Source organism: Brienomyrus brachyistius, chromosome 5 (genome assembly GCF_023856365.1).
Source record: "Brienomyrus brachyistius isolate T26 chromosome 5, BBRACH_0.4, whole genome shotgun sequence".
Lineage (NCBI taxonomy): Eukaryota > Metazoa > Chordata > Actinopteri > Osteoglossiformes > Mormyridae > Brienomyrus > Brienomyrus brachyistius.
In genome coordinates, this window is record NC_064537.1 from 22,653,115 (window position 1) to 22,680,941 (window position 27,827).

General features: G+C 41.7%; 1 protein-coding gene and 2 non-coding genes across 3 annotated transcripts; 2 read left to right on the forward strand and 1 right to left on the reverse strand.

Annotated features, from left to right (window-relative positions):
* Positions 1-247: 247 nt before the first annotated feature.
* Positions 248-12,237, reverse strand: LOC125743027 (protein kinase C and casein kinase substrate in neurons protein 2-like). The gene is made up of 10 exons (XM_049015633.1): positions 12,074-12,237; positions 6,426-6,495; positions 5,110-5,266; positions 4,490-4,725; positions 3,795-3,950; positions 3,171-3,346; positions 2,462-2,582; positions 2,269-2,339; positions 2,102-2,181; positions 248-1,480 (listed from the first exon to the last, which is right to left on the reverse strand). The coding sequence occupies exons 2-10, from the start codon at positions 6,483-6,485 to the stop codon at positions 1,368-1,370; spliced, it is 1,170 nt and encodes a 389-aa protein (XP_048871590.1). The 5' UTR covers positions 6,486-6,495; positions 12,074-12,237; the 3' UTR covers positions 248-1,367.
* A 3,062-nt stretch (positions 12,238-15,299) lies between these two features.
* Positions 15,300-15,386, forward strand: LOC125743212 (small nucleolar RNA SNORD88). The gene has a single exon (XR_007398321.1). It is a non-coding gene; the product is annotated as a small nucleolar RNA SNORD88 (small nucleolar RNA).
* A 205-nt stretch (positions 15,387-15,591) lies between these two features.
* Positions 15,592-15,680, forward strand: LOC125743209 (small nucleolar RNA SNORD88). Its single transcript, XR_007398319.1, has one exon. It is a non-coding gene; the product is annotated as a small nucleolar RNA SNORD88 (small nucleolar RNA).
* The last annotated feature ends 12,147 nt before the right edge of the window (positions 15,681-27,827 follow it).

The following is a 27,827-nucleotide window of genomic DNA, read 5'->3' on the forward strand; positions in this document are numbered from 1 at the left end:
TCACCCACAGGTTACTCAGTCACCCAGATGTTATTCCTCCACCCACAGGTTACTCCATCATCTTCAGTTTACTCCGTCACCCAGAAGTTCCTCCATCATGCACAGGTTACTCCACCACTCAGGTTACAATACCACCACAGGTTACTATGTCATGCACAGGTTATGCTGTCACCCAGAGGATACACTGTCATGGACAGATTACCCCATCACCCACAGGTTACTCGGCCAAAGGCAAATAAGCGAAAAGTTTAAGTTAAAACAGTTTATTCATTAATGTGTGTTCATTGTACAGTCAATTTAGTAGACAATAAATCATCTGATTTCCTGTCTCGTGCGCAAGGGCAAATGGTCACGGTACTCAAAATTTGGAGAATGTGTGGACAGAGACTGTCTGTAAACAAGTGAAGATTCATGACTTCAGTCAGACAGCGTTTGTAAAGACTCTGCCCTTTTGCTTCTGCACCGGTTCTCGGAGGATACGGACAAACGTGGACAAACAGTGGCTGTCCAAACGTAATTAGACAGACCAGCAATTAAATACAATTATGGTGTACTCATTCACAAATATCTGTAAAGTTCCATTCATCAAAATATATCAAAAAATAGGTACGTCGCAAAACAAAACATTTTTGCTGTATGGAAAAATGCACATATGTGCAATAAAGCAAAGCCAGGAAAATAAAAAATAATGAGGAAGAGCATCTCATTTTCCATGTAGGGAAGAGAAATTGCAGCTCACCTCAGTAACAGCAATAATGGTAATGAATGTACAGTAAAATAATCACAGGGTGTTTTAGCCAGAAGCATCATGCAAATCCAATGCAGCTACTGTGAACTGACAGTGAGTACATATATTAAGCTCGTTATCTCAATATACTCATGTAAAAATAAGTAGAAAGGAGCCATGCTAAAGTGACACAGCTGGCGGCCTACTTGGGCCTGCAAGGCCTACCAGAGCCACCCATTCACCAAGACCTGCTTAACCCCAACCGAGTACAGAAAACAGGGAAGGCTGATTTTAATGCAGCTCACAGTGAGGCTGTAACTCTTACACAGCTCCATGAGAGAACTGGTTTTAATGATCACATTTAGTTTGTGTAATAATTATAATGAAAGAATTTACACCGACAGATGTGCCCATGGATCTCTAAACTGCAAAGGCGTGCCTGTGATGTAATGTAGCAGTCAGCTGAGTAGCATTAGCTTAGCAACACTTATGCATCTCTGTGCTCAAGGGTATGAAATCAATGCTCTATAATGTGAACAGGTCACATGCTTTTCCACCACACAGATGTATTTCTGGAACAAATGTTCTTTTCATATGGAATATCCCTGCCCCCCCCCCCCCCAAAGAACTGAGAACTAGGTTACTGTATAACTTCAACATAATTTGCTGGGTACAGTCCTTCTCTGCCTCCGTCTTTCATTCCTCTGCACCAGCCCTGGTCGTCCTCTTCCTCTGTCTTGATGAACTCATCCCCTGAGGAAAAATCAGAATGCAGCGGAGGGAAGCTCATGATGAACAGAAGACGAGAGCGGACTAAATGATATGCTTGAGAGTGACAATTTCGCTAGATTTCAAATGCATTTTCTGGCTTTGCTACAGATGTTTGTGGATATTAAGGAAGTGCTGGGCAAAATTCCAGCTGAATATTAAAACTTAGGGCTCCAGAAAGATCTTGCCTCCTAACCTAAGGATGTCAGCATTATAAAATAATTGTTTGAGCTATTCAGAAGCAATTTCATCCTTCCTACAGAATTTATGAGCTTGTATTAAGTTAAATATAATTTTAAATAAGGACACATCCAATATAACTCCTGGTCATCTATAGGGAAGTGACAGCAACTAGCACGTGGTTTTTGCTGATTTTGGCCTGACTGGAATGCCATAATTGCAGTTATCAATATCACTGCAAAGTGAGAGCGAGCCAGCAAGTACTCAGCATACAAAATGGCAGAGCTGGGCACAGAGGACTGGTGAAAAAAAGGCAAGACTGAGGGACGATCAGTCAAACGCAAACAGGGTTGTGGACAGAAAGACCGGCAGGCCTTATTCATACACTTAAAGAGATAGCTGTTAGCGATTAGCTAGAGGAGTCACCTGCTTTAAAGGAGAGTTCATCTGGCTCCTGTCCCACGTAGTCATAGAGAGCCCTGACGCGCAGCCCTCCAATCATCACACTGCAGGACAGAGAAGGCCACGGGGGCAGGCGTTAGGCTTTACCTTGGCACTCTGTGTGGGAACAGGCACGATTACGCTCATCTTACGCTCTTTCTGGCGGGTTCTTCTGTTCTTCCTTCTTTCCTTTCTTCTGCTTTTTTTGAGGTGCAGTCCATTCCTGAAAAATGTCCCCTCATCTTTTAATCAGTCCTCAAATACTACAAAGACACGCCTACCTGATGCAGTCAGGCCACCGGCCCATTCTATGATGCTTTTGTTCACTGATGGTCTGTATTGTACCTGGAAGTGTGGCCAGTCGGTGGACATCCCTGGGCCATGGCTATTCTTCCACCAGCGCAGGTCTTCCTGCTCATTGATGGACATCAGCGTGTGGTGGAGCTCGCTGTACACCGCCTTCACACTGAAAGGTATGATTGGGGAGCTAAGAAGTTGACAGGAAGAGGAAAGACCTACAGGAACAGGAAAGGCCTACAGAAAAAACAAAGGCCTACAGGACGAGGAAAGGCCTACAGGAAGAGGAAAGGCCTACAGAAAAAGCAAAGGCCTACAGGATGAGCAAAGGCCTACAGGATGAGGAAAGGCCTACAGGAAAAGCCAAGGCCTCAGCCTTAACATCATGCTGGCCATCAGTCTGTCCAGAGAGGTAACAGCATGTAAGACCTGCTCTGGTCGTAAATGTGAATACAGCTGTGCAATGACGGGAGAGAAAGAAGTTTAAAAAATGGGAGTTTAGGCTAAGGAAGGGCAACAAAGTCAGGGTGTGTAAAATCTGCAAAGACAGAGCAGAGGTTTGGTTTTTATTGTCAGGGTATTGGAACATCCTTAGTAATATGTCTTGCAATATTGTTGGTGATTAAGTACTGATTAGAGAATAGGTTTGTCATCTGGCTTTGCCCCACTGGGGGGCACCCTCCCGTCCAGTCGCAGTGTGCGTGCAGAGGGTGGGGTTCACCAGAAAGAGACAGAGGCTCCCAGCGAGCACATTTACTTCTCATCATTAGTGACATCCAGGTGCCTGTGTATAGAGAGGAAGGCCTGCTTCAGGAAGCTGATCCTCTTCCTCTCCTCTTCCTGGGACTGGTCAAAAATGGACTCCATCTCCTCCATGTAACGGGGGGCGTAACGTGTGACTTCCTCCAGCACCTTCTCATAGCGGCTGCGCACCTGGGGGGTCAAGGTTAAGGTTAAGGATGTGGGAGGGGGCGTAGAATGTAACCTCTGGGGTGACCTCGACCATGGTCAGTTTCATCAACAAAATGTTTTTACAGTAGTATATCTAGGTTGTCTGCAGCTCAAGGTTTGGTTCCCAGATCATAGGGTGTACTGTCAAACATTTGAGAACATGAGCAAGAACACAAGCAGAGCCAATTATTAAAAAGAGATGGCAGGTTTTAATTTTTCTTTTTATGTGTTTGCATCTTTGTCTGGCCACAAACTTTGCTGACATTTGTATTTACATTATGCATAAAAATTTTAACAAAAGATTACAAATATAAATTGTTTTTCTGAGTCTTTATTGAAAACATTCTAATTTTGGATTAAATTTGTATTTATAATTAAATTGTGGGCCTTCTCCTGTGTTACTGGTTAACGGACCCGTACCGACACTCACTTTCTCCTTTTCCAGTCTTGCCTGCTCCCTCTCCTCTTGGATCTTCCTCTGCTTCTCGATGGCGATGTCAGGGTTTCCCCTGGCGTGGGCCTCCCGGTCTTGGGCGACATGTTCCTTGCGGCATGCTTTATGGTAGGCATTGCGCGCCTTGTCCAGCTAGAGGACACCACAGACGACGGCCCGTGTAAACCTAGCGAAGGACATCCCTCCCAACTCATTCCGACAGGTTGAAAACACGGCGCACGACAGCAAGCAGACACGTGCACTAATCTATATAGAAGCCACAACTCACATTTACTAGGACTACAGAGAAATGTGCGTCTTTAAAAGAATAACTCGCTTAGCTGTGTCAGTTGTAAAGGGAAGGAAATCCATTACTGGTACACTACAAAGTAACATACACATTCACCTTTCTCAACCAAAAGGGAAGATATGCGATCGGTCAGTAGCAGAAGATATCATGGGTGTAAAAACTAGTCAATATAACCCCCCTGGACCCCCTTGAATGGGTGGAGACTTCAACCTCCCCCAATGCTCAACCCGAAAGTTATGCCCTTGGGAGATATAAAGTTACTAATTATGCAAACTTTGCTCAAAGACCAATAGCATGATCGGTGACCCATACATGAATATTCCCAGTGACTTCACCCTGAAAAATGTCCCAAGCTTTCACTTCATCTACTGGGTGTGTTTACCTTCTTCAGCCTCTTTGACCATGGTTTCTGGGCACGCGAGAAGCCTGTCTCAAAGTCTTGCGATTCCCGAAAGCCCCCAAACATTTTCTTGTGGAAGGTCTCCTTCTGCCACGTCCGCATTCGGTCCCCATCCTCAGACACGAGGGATCGGCAGATGGAGGTGTGCAGGATGGACAGGCGATCAGCAGAGGTGAGGAAGCACTGCCACGCCCGCAAGAGAGAGCCATAGAGGGGACCTGGCAGAGGGGGGCATGGGTGGGGGTGGGGAGTAAGGAAGGAGCAGGCCATTGTCACAGCACAACACCTACAGCCCTGCCGGGGCAATTAAGATACCCCAAGGGGGGCATTGTGTGACTCACTGGGTTAGGCCTCCATGATCAGAAGGTCGCTGGCATAAATTCCGTCCTCAGCAAACCAGTCATATGTCTGTTGCTCCTTTGGCAAGAGACTTACTGTCCCCCGAAATGCTCCAGGGCTACCGGACAGATGGCTGATCCTGTACTCTGACCCCAAGCTTCCCTCTGAACTATATATATGTGTGTGTATATGTCTCAAAGGAGAGCAAGATAAGATACGGATAAGACAGACCTCTACAGTGAGCCGGGGGTGGTGCTACTCACTCGCATCCACCAGCGGCTTCCACTTGGTGCTCCACTCGCTCAGCTGCTGTGCGTACTGCCTCTCCACCCGCGCCCTCTCCTGGAAGCATGCCACAATCTCGCTGCACGCCTGGAAGGAGTCCTCCGTGCGCCGCACTGTACTCTGGTAGTTCCCCGGCTGATGAAGACATTGAGTATAAAGCAGGGATCATTCGCCAGCTGGGCGGGGGGGGAATCACTGAGCCCATTACAAGTCATTTATGGACTGCTTCACGCTAAAGCCATGTTTGACTGATTGCCCCGTCTGCTATCAGTGCTTTCACATACAGGTTTTTCTTCTTTTAAAGGAGGAAAAAGTGCCGGCATGCGTGTGTGTATGCACGCGCAGGAGAGAGAAAGAAAGAGAGAGAGAGAGAGAGAGAGAGAGAGAGAGGCACGTAATGGTATTTCCAGAGCGAGTATTTGTTTGTTGATGTGGAGTCTGGCAAATCCATCTGCTATTTTCCTGGCGCTGTGCTGTACTTCCCCGTCTTGCCGTTTCTCCTGGAGTCCTTTGCATGAGCTGCGTGCTGCAGGGTCCCGGCAGTCTGAGGCTTCTCAGATAATCCCACCATAGTGCTGCGATACCATAACGTCGTCTCCAATTAGACAGCACCTGTTACCAGTTACTCTTTGTGGAGACAGAGGTGCCGGATATGGGAGACATTGGCTTTGGCACACAAGCGGTATGCCACCTTATCTGTTCAGCATGAATTTCGGTCAACGGTAAAAGAAATAGGAGGCGTACTCTGTGAATTTTCTTTATGGCCTCGCAAACACGTTGCCGTGCTGTCAATGCAGGCCATGCGACACCTGCGAGACAAAGAGGGCACACTTGGGGCTAAGTGGAAGCATGCAAGTGACCCACCAGCCAAGAGTTACACAGCAAGCAGATTGTGAGCGTGTGCAACTCACATGGCCGCCAGCCAAGGGAGACATGGGGGGGAGGGGCGGGGCAAGGGGGTGCTTTAAAGGAAGGCAAAAGTGGGTTAAGAAAAATGGAGGGAATGAAAAGGAAGTCTGGAAAAGTGACAGAACGGTAACCGGATAGCTGGAATCGAACTATTCTGACTTGGAGCCACCGTGTGTGGAAGCCAGGAACTGGAACGAGGAATCTGAATGTCCTTCATGAGGCTGAGAGATTCAGAGGAGACACATTTTAGATGTATATTTTTCTCCTTATCGTTCCATGCCTTTTAATGGGGCTGTGTCATTATGGAGCCCTGCCAACATGGGCCCGAGTGTTAGCAGTCTGTTTATCTAAGTCTGTCTCTGTTCAGAGTCATTTTTAGCCTCACCATCCAGAAGCTTTGGTTGCTGGCATCCTCAGAAGGGTTTTCGTTCGGGAGGGTCGACATGCTGGAGAACCTGAGCAAGAAGGAGACACATTCAGTGAAGTTAACCTTAAAAATTTTATTAAGTGCATCTAGCTGTAAGATGTTGGGAGGGGGGAACCGCAATGTCTGGCGATGGGGAGAGTTCAGGTGATGATTCAGATTCTGAATCAGCCAATAGGATTGCCTGTTGTATTCTCTCGAAGGGAGCATGCCCATATGTCCAATCACACACCATCTTACAATCCTCTTTATTTCCCCACATTACTTTACAGCGTTTCCCCCTGTGACGACACCAGAGCGGCTCGTCTTTTGTTTTTCTAACTCCCATCACATTTGTTAAACCCAGCTCTGCTAATGCATTCGTGGAAAATCTGACGTAAGCCTGAGGACACGTGGTGGCCTCGGGGTGGGGGGGGCTGGGGGTAGGGGCTGGTTATGTAGATCCCCACCGCAGCTAGAATCTCCACAGCTACCTCCTGCCAAAAGCACTGTAATCTTAACCACAGTCATATAGTAAATATTACACCAAATAGCAGCCCCCATCCTGCTATATGCAAACAAACATGCATGAGATTGGCGGCAGGGTTGTGGCCATTGGGAAGTTTGAAGACAGATAACTTAACTGCTGAAGAATAGAATTGACTCTCGAACTGAATATGAACACTGTTTCATTTATTAATGAAGTTAATTCCACGCTGTATGTTACCAGATTCATATTCTAACTGCACAAACAGGCCATGGGGAGAGGGGAGGGGGAATCACAGGACACCAATTAGCCCAACTGCATGACTTTGGGCTATTTATTTATTTAGTGATCAGTGATCATTGTTGACACACCACAGCACACAGTGCACAACAACTGAATGTGTCCTGTGCATTTAACCCATGTGTGACATCGTGACATAGCAGGGGGCAGCTAATTCAGCGCCCAGGGAGCAGTGCTTGGGGGTGGTACCTTGCTCAGGGTACCTCAGTGGTGCCTTACTGGTTGGGGATTCAAACCTGCAATCTTTAAATTACAAGTGAGGTTCCCCAACCATTAAGCCACCACTGCCCATAGCCACCAGTGCCCTTGTGACACAGGGAGAATGACCTACACACATGTGGAGGTAAGATTTGAACCGGAAACCCTGGAGGTGTGAGACACATATGAAATATAATGTGAAAATTACATTTACTAGAGAATGTGGTGAGTGCCTATTGAATAAAAAGAAAAAAGAAATGTTAAGAGTTATATTACACTAACCCTTATTACACACAGCCTTCCTTCAAAATCCAGCAAGTTACATCAAACAATTTAAATTTCCCAACTCTTTGCGACCCCTTACTTTCTCAGGGATGACTTCCAGGTGCTGCATTTATTTACCAAATTCCCCAGCTTCTCCGGTAAAAATCCTGTTCATGAAGTTATTTTCCTGTCTGCTATAGTACTAGATCTTTGGCTGGTTCTAAACATAAAACTGCAGTGTTTAAATGTACTATGAAGAATTCTTATTTTTTTAAAGTGTGTTGAAACCCAGATACTGATGATAAATAACAAGCAGGACCCAGGTAGGGTTGGTAATATATGATAACTCTGCTCAGAAGTGAACCCTCAGTGTCAGATACAGGATGAGAGGAGCGGGATCCGGCCTCCACTGACAGGATCTTCTCCAAAGCTTTCAAAGCGCGATATAAAGTAGCCCGTAGCATCCTGACATTTTTGGCCAGAGTTCACTTTTCTATGTTCAATCTGTGCTCAGATGTCACCCTTCATTCACCCACTGCTCCCTCACATCTAGGCTTTCATCTGTGCTTATTTTAAACCTGGGCCCAGCCCTGGAATGGGTGTCTCTGGGAAAAGCTCTGCATAAATGAAGCATTAGCTGTACTAAGGCCATTTTTAAAAATGCAAAGGACCGTCTTATATAAGTCTACTGGTTTCTTGTAATTCACAGCCACCTCTCATATATGAGTAAAATAAAAACTAATACAAAAGCCCGTTAATTCATGTTCTGTCTAGAGACTGTACAGTGAAAAACATTATTTAAAAATGTGCTCTGTAGTCTGAAGCTAAAGCAGGTAGATAGAGATATTTATTGTCGATTGTACAGCTTTTGGGTGGGGTCCAGTGTGGTAGTTTGAGCACTGGTGTTGCCCGCATTTACATATTCTTTCACGTATTTGGCAAAGGGAGATATTTAAAGAGCCAGAACAGCAGCAACAGATATTTAGCTCCAACAGTCTCAAAACTCCAGCAGAGAGTGGCACATCCCACCAGGCCTAAAACATAACATTAGCATATATGAAACACACCACTGATACAGCCAAGTGTCAGACAACATTTCTACATGTAAATAATTATGAACTAATATGGTTAATCAAAAATGTAAGATCTTCCGATTTGGCTGCTGTTGTATTAATGTAATGATTAGTATGTTGCAAGATTCCTGCTTCCGGAGGATGTAGTTTGTAAACGTCAGGAAGTCAGGTGAGTGGATAACCAGAAACAGCCCAGAAACGTCACAGGAAGTGGATATTTTTAATGTTGGCGTATAAGACACAGTTTGGCATTTTGATTGGTCTTTCTCACAGAAAAGCCCCATAAAAGGGCATCAGTTTGAGTCTAAGGAGGGTCCCTACTCTAGCAACCTCAAGAGAAAGGAGCCACTTAGCCGGATCTGCTCCAGTAAAGCAGCCAGATGGGTATAGATGTCAACCACTTCGGATTAACCATTAGCCAGGCTCCTCAGTGAATGCTAATGCCCTGTGAACATGCAATTGAGATGTTTCCAGGATTACGCCTTGGGAAAAGCCAAGATTCTCTGGGAAAAAAAGGACCACTTGCTGCCGATGTCGCTTTGATACGTGGAGTAAAGCCAACCGTGCAGTCGACCAAGTGTTACCCATCCACCATGTTCAGAGCACACGCCGGCATGGTGCTGTCTGCATGAAGAAGGAGCCAAGCAAACATTATAGATGAGATTTCCAATAACTGGCAACAGATATACAAGATAATGCATAAATGCAAGATGCATTAAGACAGAACCTTGGCCCCATACACTACATTCCTTTTATAAAACTGCATATTATAACAGCCAAGGTATGATGTCTTATTTATAAATATAAATGGGTTATATAGCGATACATAACTGTGTGTGTGCATGTGTTTGCATACAGTGTGTGAGCATTGACAAAGCATTGCACTGATAAAAATGTAAGGATTTATTTGGGAGTTATTGCACACAATTTTGCATAACACTTTGCATAAGATTGTGCAGTACATACAAAAGCAGAATTCTCATTCAAGGATGACTCATAAGTGCAGGTACATTGGCTCACTGATCTGTTTTACAGTGAATCAGGTAGCGGTATTAATAAATGCTAAGCACTAGTCTGCAATCACAGATCAGTATTAGCAGAAAGGCCAAAGGAGGACACCTTATGTTTTTGTGAATTAAAAGCATATCAAGTCAAAATAAGATATCTAGAACAGAGCTGCTGATTTTGATTACGGTATACAGTCATACTGTACATAGTCAGAGAGAGACCAAGGTGGGGGAATATCAGAAAGAGCATTTAGAGAGTTAAACAGCCTGCACTCTATATAGGTTTTCAGTCAGAGGCTTGGTATTCCAGGGCTGGAATCTTACATCCAGAATAGAATTCCCTCACCCAGCATTCCGTACTTTGAAACTCTAGCTCTCCTAAAATAAACAAGAGGGCAAAGGTCATTTTTCTCTTCATCCCTCTCCGATTGTCCATATTGATTGGATTCGCTAGCTTACACTTAATTCCCCAGTTACTGTATCATTCCTTTCCCCTGACTTAGTTGTACAGTAAAATTATAGTCGTATGTGTAGAAAATGACGTTCTGTTTCAGCTCATTTTTTTCTGCTACATGATAAGACTGTAAAATGGCAGGCAGGGCATCTGTTACAGGAATTCAGAATACATTAAATTTTAATGCACCTAAAAGATACTAATTGCACAAACATCTTACAATTGCTACTCAATACATCAGCTCTTAGATGTATACCAATGGCAGTGACTCTCAGTTCTTGTCTTGGCTATCAGCAGTTTGTGCTTACGAGTGTCCTTAAACTGTCTCAACAATCTCAACACAGAAGGATATATTACTTCAATTAAAGCAAACGGGGTGCTTAGATGTCCTTAAAAGCTAGATATAGTGCAGCCCACCAGAAAAAGGGTTTAAATTCACAACACAGATGTTGTCACAACACAGATATTGTAAACTACGATTAGCCTTACTAATGCATCAACCAACACATGCACATACAGTGTTCTGATTTCGCCACTGATCCATCAAACCGTGCTTTATGACAAGACAACTCCAGAGAATGTGGAGATTCTCATGTCCATTTCAATTCCTGACCATTATTCTGAGTTTTGACTATATATTGGCCAGGCTGTTCCCTAGCCACATGCAGTGTTTGCAAATTGCAGTGAAGGTCTGATTCTCAAGGTTAAGTGATAACTTCTGTATCTGTAGGTTCAGTATCAACGTCCAATATTTTCTGTTCGCTCATGAAGGCAACAAGCTGCATATGATCTAGCCAGGGACCCCTCTGTGTTGTCTTTCTGCCTGAGGTTAAGAATAAACTAATTTATTTCGTACTTGACCTTTGACATCACTTCCTTCCTCCCCAACCACTTTCCCATCATCTGCTTCTGTGTCTCTCGTATACAAGGAATAAGATGGTGAATCTCCTCAACCTTCCCAAGTGCCTGTTGTAAGGCTGTAAGTACATTTCTCTATCACTTTAATGCCAAATACAATAACATTAAAATCAGTGCAAGACTTAAGCACTTTACAAAAATCTAAAAAAAAAAACCTAAGGGCAGTTATCAGGTATAAACATTAAAGCATTAAATGCAGTTTGCATGACTGGGCAGGTTATTGGGTAAAGTACTTATGCAGATATATAATAGAATTAAGAATTTTCTTAATCAAAATCTTTTTAATGAAGTTTTATAAGCATGGCCTACATAAAATTAGAAGGGTACACAGAGGGAAAGTATGAGATTATAGGGTAAGTCTCTTGTAATGCCTTTTATGCAAAATCGGAAATAAGAAAAAGATAAAACAGAAAAAAAGGAAGATTAAAAAAAGAAATAGAACATAACCCAATCCCCGCATAATCATTGAGAATTAAGAATTAACATATATATTCAGTATCATAGGTGTGGAATCAATTAGAGAATAGGATCTATGAAGATTTTGAAGATCAGATTTCATAAGTTCATAAATAGACAGTTAAGAAGAAATCAGGAAAACATTTTGCAGCATAATACATAACAAAAATGAAGGAAGCGCTTTTTCTCCACATGCCAGCAGCAGTATCATAACTGGCATTTATTTTTTTGGCTGTGATCAGGGTGTTTATGCAGGGTGTTTATGCTGACCACCCCTTCAGCAGCTACCCCCTCTCCTAGCCCTCCTTATTCCACACTCTCTTCATCCATTTTCTTCACACATAAGCATGCACTTCCTTTCTCTAAGAAAATATAGACTGGAAGTATGAAAAAAAAATTGGCACACAGCAAAAAAAAATATTAATAATACGTTTTCAGATGCAGTGAGAAATCAAGCCATACAAGTTTCTTACGTTTCGGAGTTTCAAAGTTTCAAAGTTGGCTTCTTCGCTACTCTCTTTTCACTTTTTAAGGGTTGGGGGCTCTTTCTTGCAGTCGTTCTTGCCTTGTGATCTTAGTCCCTGTTTCCCTCTCTCTGCCGGACAGCCTCAATCTTTGGCGTCGGCACCCAGTGTCAGATGATGTGGCTCTCTCTCTCTCTCTCTCTCTCTCTCTCTCTCTCTCTCTCTCTCTCTCCCTCCCTCCCTCCCTCCAACTCACATTTGGATCTACAAACTATAAAAACATCTGCAGGAAACTGGTCTTCTCTCCCCCCCCCCTTCTAACTCTGCAGCCGTCACTATACCTCAGGGCAGTATTAATGAATTTAGGGTCCAGGAGGTTTGTTTAGTTCTATGACAGCTGCCCTGTATGTTAACCCCATCAGCTGTACTATGGTGCTAATGAAGCATGGTGTCCAGCAAAACATTTACTGCAGTATGTCTCTGAAATGAAGATTAGAAGGTTCATGCACTGTACAGCTAGAAAATGGCTGGGAGATTATTTTTGATGCTATTCAGATTTTTGTAGAATATTAACATCTTTGAATCTATTTTATTTTATGGTTATATTTAACAACTGTTGAATTTTAAAATACAGTCTTTATTACACTTAGGTTAGTGAATGTAAGGAATTTTGCAATTCTGACAGTGGAGGAGGATTCAGCCAATGAAAGCAAAAGGCAAAAATTATGATCTTGTTCTTGTCGAAGGCTAATAATGGGTTCATTCCATCTCTCATTAACAGAAGAATGAAGGATTGTAGATGAAGATAATGGACTTGACATTTGCAGGTATGTTAATTAAAAATGAAGTAAAAAAAGAAGAGTGGAATTTATTACCAGATGTGCATGAACTAGGAAATAACAGAACACTGACCCTTTGATGAGGGGACCATTTCTACGAGTACCTGCTTAATATCGGCTAAGGGGACTGATCAACAATGGCATTGCAAAAAAAAAAAAAACAATTGTTCACTGCAATAAAACTACATGTTATTCTGTGTTTAACCAAGCACAAAACTGTACAAGCAGTTGATGCTTGCCTTCCTGCACCTGGGAATCACCATTTATTTGTTTTGCATTTTGAATTATATAATTAGACAGGGGCAGCTTCAAGGATAGTTAGATTACTGATTTTAGTTATTTACTGTAGTATACTCACTTTATTAGGTATACATGCTCATTAGCCTGTTCCTTGAAACTGCAAATCATAGGGCTGCAACTGCATACTGACATTAGGCTGACAGGGTTAGCAGGCTCACTTACCATACAGCTGTGCAGTAGAATGGCTAAGGTGCCTGCTCTAAGCGATTATAAAATGTGGGCTGATTATTGATCCCAGAAACGGTGGTTCTGAGAAACGGACACCCTCCAGTGTTTTTCAGGGACGTAAGTGGCTTTTGCCAGTGTGTTGGACAGTAAAGAGATGAAGCAATAGTACGCTCTGCCTGGTATATGGTTTACATATTCTTCCTTCCCCAAAAACAGGTATATTATTGATATGTAACAATTTATGCCACTACCAGTGATACTGGAATATTCTCAGTGTACATTTACTATGAGGAAAATGAAGTATGTATCCTTTCCCAGTATGTTCAAGAAATGTGGAAAGCAGAAGCAGATTTTTTTTTTCAGTCGCATTTGTTTGCTTTTTATGTTTGCTGTTATTGTTATTCTTTGCATAACTCAGTCCCTCACAAGCGCGCACACACACGCACGGGTGCAGGGATTTCCATATTGGTTTCTCCTGAATAAAACAGCCATGCGCGAACTTCTGTGGCCGCGGGCTATCTATACATTTTGGTAGTTATGGGAGAATAACAAATGATCATTTATTAACTTTAATTCATCCCGTGTATCAAATTATTGTTATTGTAAGAGGCCGAAGATATTTTAAATACGGAACAATTAGAAGAAGCACGAGAGATAAATGTCTGCAAGGTTCCGATGCAGGCTATTACGACGGACAACCTCGTGCAACATCCGGGGTCCTTCGATTACATGCGTATTAAAGCCACCCATGTTGATTTTTCTGTCTTTCAGAATACAACTTCCGAAGGAGTGCGCAGCCGGTGTGCTGCTCAGGTTAGTTATATGAATGCTTTTGTGACATTTTGGTAAGGATCGTTTTTGAATTATCTGTATGGTAGTCTATTGAATGACGTTATGGGTTTGTCTTTTTGGTTTATTTTGAAGTTCACTATCAGTTGATTAGCGGTTTTATTGTGAACAGTGTCAGCTGTAGGAAATGTAGGAGCATGTTTAAGTTACCACTTCGGTGTTAAATTTTGTAAGGTTTTTTTTTTTTTGGGTGTGTAAGGGACGGGTCTTAGACAGTCATAGATTTAGACGACTTGAGTAACGTTATAGTTTAATTTGACAGATATTTCACAAAGGTGCTATATAGTTTCTGGTGAACTGTGGAGTTATTAAAAAAATATGTGAAACGAAAAGGACTCCTAAATCGCAAGGATGCTGCACGCGTGTTAGTGTCGTTTCTTTTAAGCACGTGGTCCCGCTTTGTGCTCTAAATGTAGCTGGTAAACACGTGAGGATATTACTTTCCCCAAAATTGGCATCTTTTGTATAACTATTTTCCGAATTATGAGCGTCGATTTTGACAGTCTTCTTTTTTTGTAGATTTGGCGTTGGAAATGGAATACCATTAACAGTAAAATACTGCAATTCCCTTACCTTTAGAATTTATTCTTTCTCGATTTTCGGACTGTTAAGATCAACGTACTCACTCAGTTGTAGGGTATGTTGCCTTCAGAATCTGCATCGTTGACGTTTTTAAGTTGTAGCATTTTTTGCCACCATTTATGCCCTACGATTATGGTATGGAGAAAATGATTTAGCTTGTGGTTATTTTATTACCAGTCATCATTGTGCCACAAGTAACTGAGCCTCTTTCTTTCTGCGAAGTGTTACTCCTGGAAAATATATATATATATATATATATATATATATATATATATATATATATATATATATATATATATATATATATAAAAACTTTTTTTGAATGAATGAATTTATTCAACCCATTTGCACTGCTGTCACAGGGTCCTGTTCATTTAATGAATTTATATTTCCCAACAAGAGCAGAAGTAATATGACTTTTTTTTTTTGGGGTGACTGTAGAAATTGTGAACTGTTTTTTGAAAAAAATTGTGTGTTGGTAGCGTGGGTGAGGTGATGATCTCCCATGATGCTTTGCACTGGGCTCTGAATTCATGTGGTGACGCATGTGCCTCTGTCCTGACAAGACAGAGTCTGAGGAGATTACGATGCATCACTTACGATGTGTATGAAGTCTCCCCACTTACTCATTCTTCATAGTTCTTGTTTTCTCCTCTGTTCCTACTGTAGGTGAAGGACCCAGCTGTTTCGAAGACTTTCAGGCAAGTTAAGATACTGCTTTAAACTGGGCATTGGACTATAAATGTACACTAATATACCAACTAATATACCAGTTTCTAGGGGGTTTTGTGTCTCCTGTGATGTTTTGCACTGGGCTCTGAATGTCTGTGGTGTCAAAAGTGCTTCTCTGTCCTGACAAGACAGAGTCTGAGGAGAATAGGTTTTTATTTTTATCAATAACTGGAACCTAACTGTGCTACATTCATTTTGATTGTTCTCCATTTTCAGTTGCTAAGTGGTAATTTTTCTATCTGTCCTCTTAGGTAATGGAATGGAAGCTGTGGAAGCATGCGGCTTTGTTGGTCTGAGTACCAGCAACAGCGTATAAATTCATTCTCCTGTCAAAGCGCTCTCTTGACAACTCTGACATGACTTAGTGTTGAACTTCCAGTACCAGTGAAATTTTGCATGATCTAGGCCTTTTGCACATATTCTTTAAGATTGTGTATTTACTCCTGCAATCCAGTATCTGCTTAAAGTCAGAGAAACTGATTAATCAAAATTGGAAATCTAAATATCAAAGCAAGAATGTTTAGTCTGAATTCTAGATTTAAGTTTTGTAACACTAGCCTCAATTATTTTGATCTCTGAATTACTTGGCAAGTTACCTTACCTGTTTGGCACCCGTTGCTAAAAGTGAGGGTGTAGTAACAATACATAGGAAAAACATTTCATAGGAAAACATTTGTCACTCCTGAAGGTAAGTGAGTTGAAAATGGCAAAAAATGCTCAACTAAGCAAAGAAAAAAGACAGTCTGTGATTACTTTAAGAAATGAAGGTCAGTCTTTAAGACAAATCGCAAGAACTTTGCAAGTGTCTGTGAGTGCTGTGGCCAAGACCATCAAACGGGTTGAAGAAACCGGCACTCATGAAGACCGAACAAGGTCAGGTAGGCCAAAGGCAACCTCAGAATCGGAGAATACGTTTATCCGAGTCACAAGCCTGCGGAATCGGCAGTTGTCGGCACGGGACATACAAGCTCAGCTAAATGCTTCTAGAAGTACAGAAGTTTCAACATCAACTGTTCAGAGAAGGTTGCGTGAAGCGGGCCTAACTGGAAGAATTTCTGCAAAGAAACCACTATTAAAATCACAGAATAAAAGAAAAAGACTTGCCTGGGCCAAGAAAACAAAGAAACTGGATGTCTGAAGAGTGAAATTTGGTATATGTGCCAATGAGTCATATTTGGAAGCTAGTTGGGGAGTGGAGAGTGATGGCATGAACTCTGCGTGTGTCATTTCCACTGACAGTTCATTCAGCAAGGACCCAGAATGTACTTCAAATACTCTGGCCTGAAAGGGATGTGAACAAATCAGACCAATGAGCAGCCTTGACTCCAGACTTCTGTGCTGCAGAACTTAGATGAGGTTGAATGGCACAGAAGAGTCAGTGGGAAAAAAACAACATGCAAGCACTCGGGGGGGGGGAGATTAGCTGCAGAATAACTGGGAAGACTTGTGAAACTAATGGCTCATGTTTGTAGACCTGTTAAGGGAATATCGGTCAAGAATTGCATATCTGTGTGATTTAGTTTAAGTTCCTCGACACTGTGCCTCATCTCCTGGATTAGTTTTACTTCAGTTTGAGCCAGAAACTTGCTTGCTTTGGACTTGGCTATTAGGCTTTGGTTGCAGGTCCCAGTTTGCAGTTGCATTAATATACGTAGTATATTTTCATGACACATTGGTCTGGGCTTTTTCGAGTTACGCTTTACCCTGTTCAGCACTTTGATTTACCTAACTGTCACCTCTGTGAGGAGAACAAGTGTAGAAGCTGGCTAGAGCTATTGTGTCAAAACCAATGAATCTGTGGGCCAACCAAGGCATATGTAGTTTTTAATGGTATGGCCTGAACTTTTTTTTCCCCCCCAATAAATCTTTACTATGTGCAAATGACATTTACAAATGTAACTCTGTAATAAACATTTATTTCTGGATTTTTTTATTTTTTAAATAAAACTGAGCATTCATATACAAAAACCTTGAAGAAATAGAACTGAATCAAATGAGTCCACTTGGCATATGAACTGTTAATCTGTAACTTCGTCTTTCTTTTAAATGAGAATTTATTTTTTGCCAGGGAAACATGATAGAAAGCAAGTAGAATGTCTTGCTGAAATATGTGCTGATTCGCTGCTTCCTGCTTCCCGGGTAGGACTGTATCGGTGCGTGTGTTCCGCTTCTCCGTTTTAGTTACATTTACATTTACAGTATTTGGCAGACGCCCTTAGCCAGAGCGACTTACATAGTTGCTTCATTCTCAGTTCAAAACGACAATGAAACATGAATACAGTGCTTCTCACAGGTGCAACCCAAGTCTATAAGTAGATGTTCAACATGGGAAACATGCTAATGGCTATGATCTGCTTAGTCAGTGAAGTAGCTGTTTCATAAAATTTTTGCTCCCCAATAAATTACTCCAGTATAAGAGAGTGAGAGTGGTTGATGTGATCAAGACTCTCATTTCTGTTACACCGCAATGTGCAAATAAGCGTTCCCTATTGCTTTTGGTTTACAATTGTTCCAGATTGTGTTTGTAAACTTAGTTTGAGTAATAATTTCGAAACAAATTCTATTCTTCCTGCTCTATCAAAATTGTACGAAACCCAAAACAAAGGCTTATAGCGAAATGTGGGTTTTGTGTACCGTTACACCTCTATTTCCAAGCCATTTTTAACAGGATATCAAAATCATTTTTCAGTCTGAAAATTGTGCCAGATGTGTTCCACAGGCCTTGAGTGTGATGTTGTTCAGAGATTTTCACCCTTGTTTACCCACTCTTTAGCTAGCTAACTATCTGCTACATAAAAAATAAAGTATTCTGAAATGTGGCATATTTTTATACCCTTATACAACAAGGTAGAGGGTTCATGCTGTCAAGTGGGTAATACAGGATGGAATGTTACTTTTTCCAAAGTGTATGAAAAATGTCCTTAATGTACCTTTTACTGGTACTGCCATGTGGTTCCTGTCCTGGTGTATCAACAGATCAGTGCGGAATCTGTGTGCAGTAATAGTTAAAATTATCTCAAATAAACATGATTGAAAATTACTGGTATATTGGTATATATTGTTGGTAGTTGTCCAGTTTCTCTGACAATGGGCCATCTTAATATGCTGTTGTCCAAAATCTGGACATAAATGCTATATCTACATGCAGTTCTTTCGGTGTTTTCTAGTTTCATATTTGTGCTCACAATTGGGATATTTATGCACATAAAATGTTAAAACTTTCAGGTTTATATTTTTCACTTTGCATGTTGTCCTGAGTTTTGACATGGATGTAATGCCTTCTATGTCTAATCCATACAATGGGGCAAACCAATATGTAAACTGGTTTGCTTTCTAAAAGTTTCCTTTAAAAACATGTGTGGTTTAGATTAATGGTCTCCAATCTTTATTACAGTGAGAACTACTTGTACCAAGAATATTGGGTACGATGTGTTTGATGTAATACAATATTGGGGGAGGGTGAAAATTGGCAGCTTTGTGTGAGACAAAGTGAAATCCCTTGTAGTGCCCCAATGTACAAGTGTACAGCAAAATTTCTAGAATGTATTAAGTGGACTACTAGTACCTTAGGGTTGACATGTTGATGATCACTGTTCTAGCCGAAAAAGTAGGTTTGGGTCATTAAAATGTCCTTGAGTTTCAAATACTCTTTAAATGTGTCATTACCTGTCTGTGCCAAGGTTTCAGTACTGTACTGTAGTCCATGGCAAATACCATAGTTCTGTTTTAGGTTGTTACTGTGTAGTGGTTTTGACAGATTTCAGTGTTTGCAGTTTAAGCCTCTACTCAAGCTGATTTAATATGTTGAGGTTTGACCTGTCTGCCAAATTCAAAGCATGTTAAATGGTTGTTTACTGCAGGACATATGAGTGGCTGCATCTCTCTTTACTGTCGGCTTAGTGTGCCACGCCAGAGTGTCTTTATACTAGCTTTTGCCTAAAGGCTGGTGTAAGGTGATATTCCATCTTTTGTCTTTTGTGGGGGCTCCGCTAGGTCATGCTAATAACATCTGGGATGCTGTGCAGTTTGGAAAATCACAGGGTAGCTATTTCTGTGTGATTCTATTTAAAATGTTGAGGCTGTGAAAATGTTGGGTGGCAAAGTTGGGAGTGTGAGGTATGGAATCAGGAAGCTGTACTGACATCACATCTGTGGTGTATCCCACCTGTGTGACCCCTTTAGGATGGGTGGATGGATGGGAAACAAATGCAATTGTTAGTTAAGTGGAGTTGAAGTGAAATAAAGTCCCAGGATTGAGCTGCTGTTTTACACATGTACTTAAGCAAAATTACATCAGTAAATACTTAGTCATTAATGCATGCAAATGTTATATAAAAACTGAAAAAAGCTGAAAGCTTTTATTTTGGCATTATTTATGCAACTCAAGCTGCTATCCATTTGTAATGAAACATATCGTTTAGTATAATTCAGTTCTTAGGCTTTTCTGAAACAGACTACAAATTTTCTTTTTAATATATCAGATGATAATTGAATACAAAAATGCTTCAACGTTTAACTTTTTGGCAACTTATCCGCTGGTGTCGTTTAGCTACGTGTAGCTGCTGGATTCTGTTGGTGTGTTTTGGGACCAAATGACCAGCATGTATCTTTGTAATGAATCATTCTGCAGTATCATTTGGCTTGATGATTTTAGGTTCCATCTGTGTATGGCTTGATGTTAGGCGATCAGGCAAGTATTCCTGATGGAGAAGTGATCGAAAAAATAAAAAACGTCAATGGATTCCTGAACAATAAAGCAGATTTCCAGTTTTATTGCCATTATGATGGATTGTGTATATAAAAAATATTTATCTGGTTGACATTCTATTCCAAATGAAATGCCTGTGCGTATCACAGTCAGCTGGCATAGGCTACAGGTTGTCCTGTGTCTTGAATCCTGTATTTCCTGGAATAGGCTTCAGAAACACAGATGTTACAATCCAATACACCCCTTGAGTTTCATACCTGTGGCAGTAATAGGCAGCTGAATTCTGGTAAAACTTTGAGGGGTCTGAGGCACCTTACCAGTAAGTCTGCTTTTGGTAAGTATTAAGTGTAGCATTAAGTTTCTAGCCATTTAAAGCCGTTTATGGGTTGCGTGACTGTTCTGCTAAAAAGCTGTATCTGATAAGGCAGCTATATGAATACAGAAGTCTGTCAATACCGATGCCTGCAGAAAGGGTCAGAATGGCTTGCAATGTTTAGATGAGGTGTTAGATCTTCAGTTTACATAGAGTAAAGCTGGATCCATAGCAGGTATCAGGGTCATGTGTCGTGTATGAAGGCGCCTGGAACGCAGACAGAAGAGCAGGATGCAAAGAATATGGTGTTTAATTTAAGGGCAGGCAAACAAAATGGACAACAATGACCGGACTGGGGAAACAAACTGAAACACAGACTAAATACAGAGGACTAATGACATAACCAGAAACAGCTGATCACACGGGGATTCCACACGAGGTTAACGAGGGAGGGCGTGGCACCCGGAAGGAGCAGACGATCTGAATACACTCAATGATGTAACTAAGTAACAATAGGATGGATTAATTAATGCTGAATAGCAATAAGTTTTTTTTTTACTGAAAATATAATTGACAATGAATGTGTCATTTCATTAAGGACAGCCACTGTTTATACAGTATAATAAGATTCAAATCATGGGGCCAGGATGGATACACTGTCCCTTTAGTCAATGACTTTTTATAAAATCCTAGCTCAAATCGCCAAAAAAATCATCTCTGTGATTTTGTTATCAAGCACAATATATTTTATGTAAGTTTCATATGACTCATTTTTTGGAAGGTCAGGAAGTGTACAACTCTGCTGTTTGCTTCTGGAGTGTTTTATTTTATGGTAATTTCATCTAATTTTCCTTCCCTATTTTTTTCCTTTCCTGTGGGTGGCGTGTTGACTCAGCGGGCCGCACTGCAGTCTGGGAGCGCTGGAGCTGTGGGTTTGAGTCCCAGGCCTGGCTCTGCATGTTTCTCTGTATTTACTGTTTGTGTGTTTCCTCCAGTAATCCAAACACATGTGATTTGGTGAATTTAAATTGCCCATTCGGTATGTGTGTCTGTCTGCGTTATACGATTGTTACACCAGACATATGGAAATGTAAACAAAATATAAACTGATTAGAAAATCAATGAAAACACACCAAAGCACCCATAATCAAGACCACAAGAAAACAACATATGTGACCCGTCGCCACGAAATGAGTCTTAAGTCGTACTGGTAGAACTGCACCCATAAGACTCATTTCGTGGTGATGGGTCACATATGTGTTGATAATATAAAAAGAGGCTCAAAATGTGATGATTCTTCCTTGTAAACGAAGCGCAATGGTGGGCAGCTATAGGAAAAGGTAGTAATACTTTCAAAGGAAGCCTTAGAACAAGTTATTAAGGAGGTGGTGAAAGTGATATATCATATAAAAATCATCCCCATCCTGGGTTGTTACCCCCTTTGCGCCCATAGCCTCTGGGACAGGCTCTGGACCCCCCGCGACCCTGAACAGGATAAGCGGTTTCATAAAATGGATGGATGGATATAAAAATTATATATTTGAATTAAATTATTTCCTTAAAAGGTACAATTACCTGCAGCAAAGGGTACAATTGGCAGACGCTTGTAAATATGAATGGGGTTCAGCATTCCATCCATCTAAAACACCAGATATACAATGCATGGTGCACCAGAAATGTGATCAATGCATGCACAGTTACAGGTCACAGCAGCCTTGCTGAGGCCATGTGCATCACTTATGGTCTGCAAGAATCCACCTGTGGCATAGAAACAGCTGTCAGGTGCACTGAGGGCAAAAGTCTGGTGTGTTCCTCTTTTCAGTTTATCCTGCACAGGAACAAGGGGGCTCATTATTTCACCCCAGGCCAGCCCGTATTTCTCTATCAATTGCTCATTACTGAGATTGTCCAAGGGGTTCATGATCACCAGCAAAAGCAACTTGGCTTCCTGGATGATGCTGTCGCAAATGCTGCGTTCTGTTGACTTGCACAATTCTTTGCCATTGCTGGACATAAAGGGTGATTCACCTTCCCACTTCAAAAGGTGTGACTGAATACATAGCAAGTTTGATTGGTGAGATCATTATGTCGCTTACCAGGCTCGTTCAGAAATTATTAATTGGATTTTGAATTGACTTGGCCACACCCTGTAAGATTTGAAATGACAGTAAGAAGAAATCAGTTCCATTTTAGTTCTATTACCTTATATTCAAAGTCGAATTGCGATTCTGCACCATGTTTTCAAGTGATTTATGAATTTAATTTGATTTTCAAGGTCATTCTCATGTCACTTCTGAATGTTGCACAACCCTGTTATGTACTCAAATGGCATGCAGGTGTTACAACATTGAGCCTCATTTGCGCTACATTATACTGTAGTCGACTTCATAGTTTTATATTGCAATATTGACCTCATATTATATCAACATTATTACGTTGTCCAAAAAAGAGTGTTAATGTGTTTCTGTCATCTATATCTTTGGTACTGTGACAGGACAGCAGACAAAAGTTCAAATAAAGAACAATGCTGAAAACAACGAGTGGGTCGGACCACTTGTAAATCTGCTAACGAGATAACAAACTAGTTACAAAGGGTTTCGGGAAACGTGTACTTAACGATCGATCTTAAGTACTAGATAACAAACTACTTGGCATTACAAAGCTTTCGGGAAAGCCATCCGTGGGTGCTTCATGGGTACGACAGACAGGCTTACCTGAATTTTTCTTGCAGGTTAATCAAAAAATTATTTGAGGGCTAAGATAACCATTCCGCCCGCACCCTATTATGATTGTTTTTTTTTGGTGGGGAGGGAGAATATAGTAATTTATGTTTAGAAGCGCAAGGCCGCCAATAAAAGAGGGTTTGTCAAAATAACTGCATATTTTTGGACAGCAGGAGAACATTGGAGTGCCAGGTGAGACTCAAATTAGAAATTAATTAATTGACTGATTTTGCCTTGGGGGGGCATGGTGGTGCAGTGATTAGCACTGGGGGAGGCATAGTGGTGCAGTGGTTAGCACTGTTGCCTCACGCCTCTGGGACCCGGGTTCGAGTCTCTGCCTGGGTTACATGTGTGCGGAGTTTGCATGTTCTCCCCATGTCGTCGTGGGGTTTCCTCCGGGTACTCCAGTTTCCCCCCCACGGTCCAAAAACATGCTGAGGCTGATTGGAGTTGCTAAATTGCCCGTAGGAGTGCATGTGTGAGTGAATGGTGTGTGAGTGTGCCCAGATGAGTGAATGATTAGTGGCACTATGGATGGATGTACACACACACACACGTGTATATCCATATACAACAGTGCATCACCATGCCGCCCCCCCCCCCCCACACACACACAGACAGTCCTGTGTTGGTTGGTGAACTTCTTGTTTATGTTGCGCGCAGTGGAATGTGGTGATCGCGCGCAGGGCGATCGAGCAGTGAGTGGGGAAGCAGGATCGGGCACACGGAAGCCCAGAAAACAGGGTTTTATTATAGGCAGAGCACGGCACGACCGGACTGGGGAAACAGACTTGAACGCAGACTAAATACACAGGACTATTCAAACTGACAGAAAACAGCTGGTTACAATCGGGGTAGCACACGTGGTTAATGAGGGGGCGTGGCAAAACCGAGGATCGTACGAGCAGGTGATGACAAGGAACATGAAGATCTCTGGAGAGGGACTTGTAGCCTTGAGATTGTTGATATTTTTTCCACAGTTTTTGTTCTCAAGTTTTCTGACAATTCTCTGCTCTTCTTTCTGTTCTCCATGCTTAGTGTGGCACACAGACACACAACAGAAAGGTTGAGTCAACTTTTCTCCATTTTAACTGGCTTCAGGTGTGATTGCTATATTGCCAGCACTTGTTTCTTGCCACAGGTTCAAACGAGCATCATATGCTTGAAATAAAACGATTTACCCACTATTTTGAAAAGGTGCCAATAATTTTGTCCAGCCCATTTTTGGAGTTCTGTGTGAAATGATGTCAAATTTGGCGTTTTTTGTATTGATCCAATGCACATAAAGGAAATAAACAATTGTATACCAAAACATTTGTCATTGCAACAATTTTCTGGGAGAAATGGTGCATTTTCTGGAAAAATTCCAGGGGTGCCGATAATTTCGGCCAGGACTGTATACAATTTGTGTGGCACTCCTTGCCCCCACATGGGCCTGGATGCATGCGGCAATACTGTGTGAAGCCGTACAACCGTTGTATCCTCTCCTGCAGCAAGTCGGACCACAGTTGTTGATTCAAGATTCAAGAGGTTTATTCATCACGCACACAGTTGTACACATACAACATATAGTGGGATGTTGTAACTGGCCGTCGACATCCTAAAGATTGGCACTGAGTCTGAGTTGATGTCCGAGTTGATGCCACACATGTTTGATTGGGGAAAGATCAGGGGACCTGACTGGCCACAGATGGCCTCAGCATGACACAGGCAGTCAAAAGACACACGTACTATATGTGGACAGGTGTTGTCTTGTTGAAAGACTGTACCAGGGTGCTGTCTCAGGAGGGGTAAGACATGCAGACACAGGATGTTACTGACATAGCGCTGTGCCATCAGGGTCCCCCAAATCACTACCAGCGATGACCTGAAGTCATACTCTATGCATCCCCACACCATGATGCCAGGAATAACGCCGGTGTATCTCTCCACAGCATTGGCAGGATTGGCCCTCTGTGCAGCCATACGCACACATGATGGTCATCCATGGTAATGCAGAGCTGAGATTCATCACTGAACATGGTACGATACCATTCATCATCAGTCCATGCCTCCCGATTACAACGCCACTCCAGATGCAGCCGTCTCTACAATGGTGTTGAAGGCAGCCAACGCATGGAAGAGTGAACCCGTAATTGGGCTGATGCCAGTCATCGAGACACACATGATATGCGGTGTTGAAATGGAGTGTTGTAGAGAGTCCAATACCCGTGTTCGAATGGCAGGCGCAGATATCATGGGGTTCTGTAATGCTTGGTGCACAATATGACGATCCTCCCTTGGTGTGGTCTGCTTTGGGCGACCGGACCCTTCACGACATGCCCATTGGTTCCAGCATGGGGCAACCGTGACATTTGAATGCTGGGCAATTGTACGATACGACCACCCAGCCTCATGCAAACCAATAATGTGACCCCTATCAAACTCCGTCAAGTGCTAGTAATGCTGCCTAATGTATCTACAGGGCATCCTCAGTGTCTGGTGACTAGACATGCCAGCTCCTTGCAAATCAAATCATTTACATACCCATCGTAGGTTTGCATGTCTAACCAAATGACATCCAAATTGGAGCCTTACTTCTGCGTGGTTAACTTTTTGCTATACACACACACGCACAAGGTCCAATGACTGGCAGCAGCAGCTATCAAACAAAAACTAAAATTAAAGTAAAATATCTTAATTCAAATAAAGTGCAAAATCAAATTTACTGAAATTTTCCTTAATGGTTTCACAGAGAAATACTGTTGTTTGTAATGTTGTACAGGTATTTCCTGAAATATTATCAAACACCTTCAACAAAATGATAGCACTGTATAACAGTATATAACAGTATAACAAAACATGAAAGCATTTTTTTTTTGAATGACATACGAAATTATCTTCTTATAACAAGATATGAAATCTCACCAAAACATGAAAGACTTGCATTATATCATAATACTAATTTATGTAATTAAAATGAGAATGTAATTGTTTGAGTTACGTGGCAAACATTTCTCCTTAAAACTTAATGGGTATGTTGATTCATTTACATTATTTCACCACGTTCTATTTTATGCTGGGGACAAGACTGCAGTCAAGCCTGCACATAGTGAGTCTGTGCCCGAATACTATGTTAGGTGAGTTTTACAGCGGTACATTTATTTGCTCAAATCTTTGTAAACAGGCATAATATGTCTCCCATCCCAACTTGAGAACACTGTTCTATGTTAGACAAGTAGCCACGCAAAATTTCATCCAATTCTTCGGGGTTAACCTGAGGAATCGCTTCCCCCCCCCCCCCCCCCCCCACAGCTGTAAATGTGCTCAAAACTACCTCACAATGTTGATTCTCCACTCCACGCCCCTCCATACACAACTCACTAACTCCACCGAACAGTTTTTTATTTGCATTATCTACTCATTTGATTGCACCAGCTGCCCATTTTGCACAATGTGTATCTCCTATTTTCATCTGTATCATTGCATCTTGTCATATTTCCTAGCACAATCATTCTGACTGTACTTCCTGTCTGCACATTAAGCCACAAACTACCATATATTTTCCACAGAACCATACTTCACACTTATGTTGATGTCTACAGTCTATTATAATGTATTGTATTTATATGTTTTTAATGTGCACCTGGTCAGATGTGAACTCCATTATGGCTATGTACCTGTACTCAGCACAGTATATACTGTATAGCAAATAAACTATATACTGTAATAGTTCATACTGTGCCGCCATGAAACATTTTTCTCATTATAATGAGGTACTTATCTTGTAATAATAAGATATCTATCTCGTCACTGTGAGCTACATATTATGTTATAACGAGAAACTGGGCTAATTTTGTTAGCAGGGTGGTTCCAATAAGCTGCTGTACAAAATACAGTTAACATGAAACAGTTAACTAGTGCATTTAAAGGTAAAGGACAGCCTAGTATTTGACTACGGCATCATGACACAACTTGTTAATAGAATTTTAGACATGCACCTTACATACTTTTTCCATATTATGAAGGAAACTTGTTTTATTTGACACATATTTTTACACATATTTGACTACAGTTTGCAATGCTTAATAAGAATAAAAAAATCAGCAGTTTATGAAATAAATGTAAAAGAGGTAAAAACCTGTGGCTTACATTGACTTTTCAATGGTAGTGTACTTAATACTACATACACCAATCAGCCACAACATTAAAATCACTGACAGGTGAAGTGAATGACACTGATTATCGTGTTACAATGGCATCTCATGAGGTGGGATATATTATGAAGCAAGTAAACAGTCAGTTCTTGAAGCTGATGTGTTGGAAGCAGGAAAAATGGGCAAGCGTCAGGATGAGCGACTTAGACAAGGGCCAACAACTGGGTCAGAGCATCTCCAAAACGGCAGGTCTTGTGGGGGGTTCCTGTTATGCAGTGGTTAGTCTAAGGAAGGACAACTAGTGAACTGGCCATGGGGTCATGGACGCCTAAGGCTCAGTGATGCACATAAGAAGCGAAAGCTGTTTAGTTCGATCCCACAGTAAAGCTACTGTAGGACAAATAGCTGAAAAC

Coding starts and splice junctions, on each gene's coding strand:
- LOC125743027 (XM_049015633.1), bottom strand. CDS start 6,485: ATGTCGACCCTCCCGAACGAAAACCCTTCTGAGGATGCCAGCAACCAA. Junction 3,347..3,794: donor CAAGACTGGAAAAGGAGAAA/GTGAGTGTCGGT, acceptor TTGACCCCCCAG/GTGCGCAGCCGCTATGAGAA. Junction 1,481..2,101: donor TGAACTCTCCTTTAAAGCAG/GTGACTCCTCTA, acceptor ATTTTTCCTCAG/GGGATGAGTTCATCAAGACA.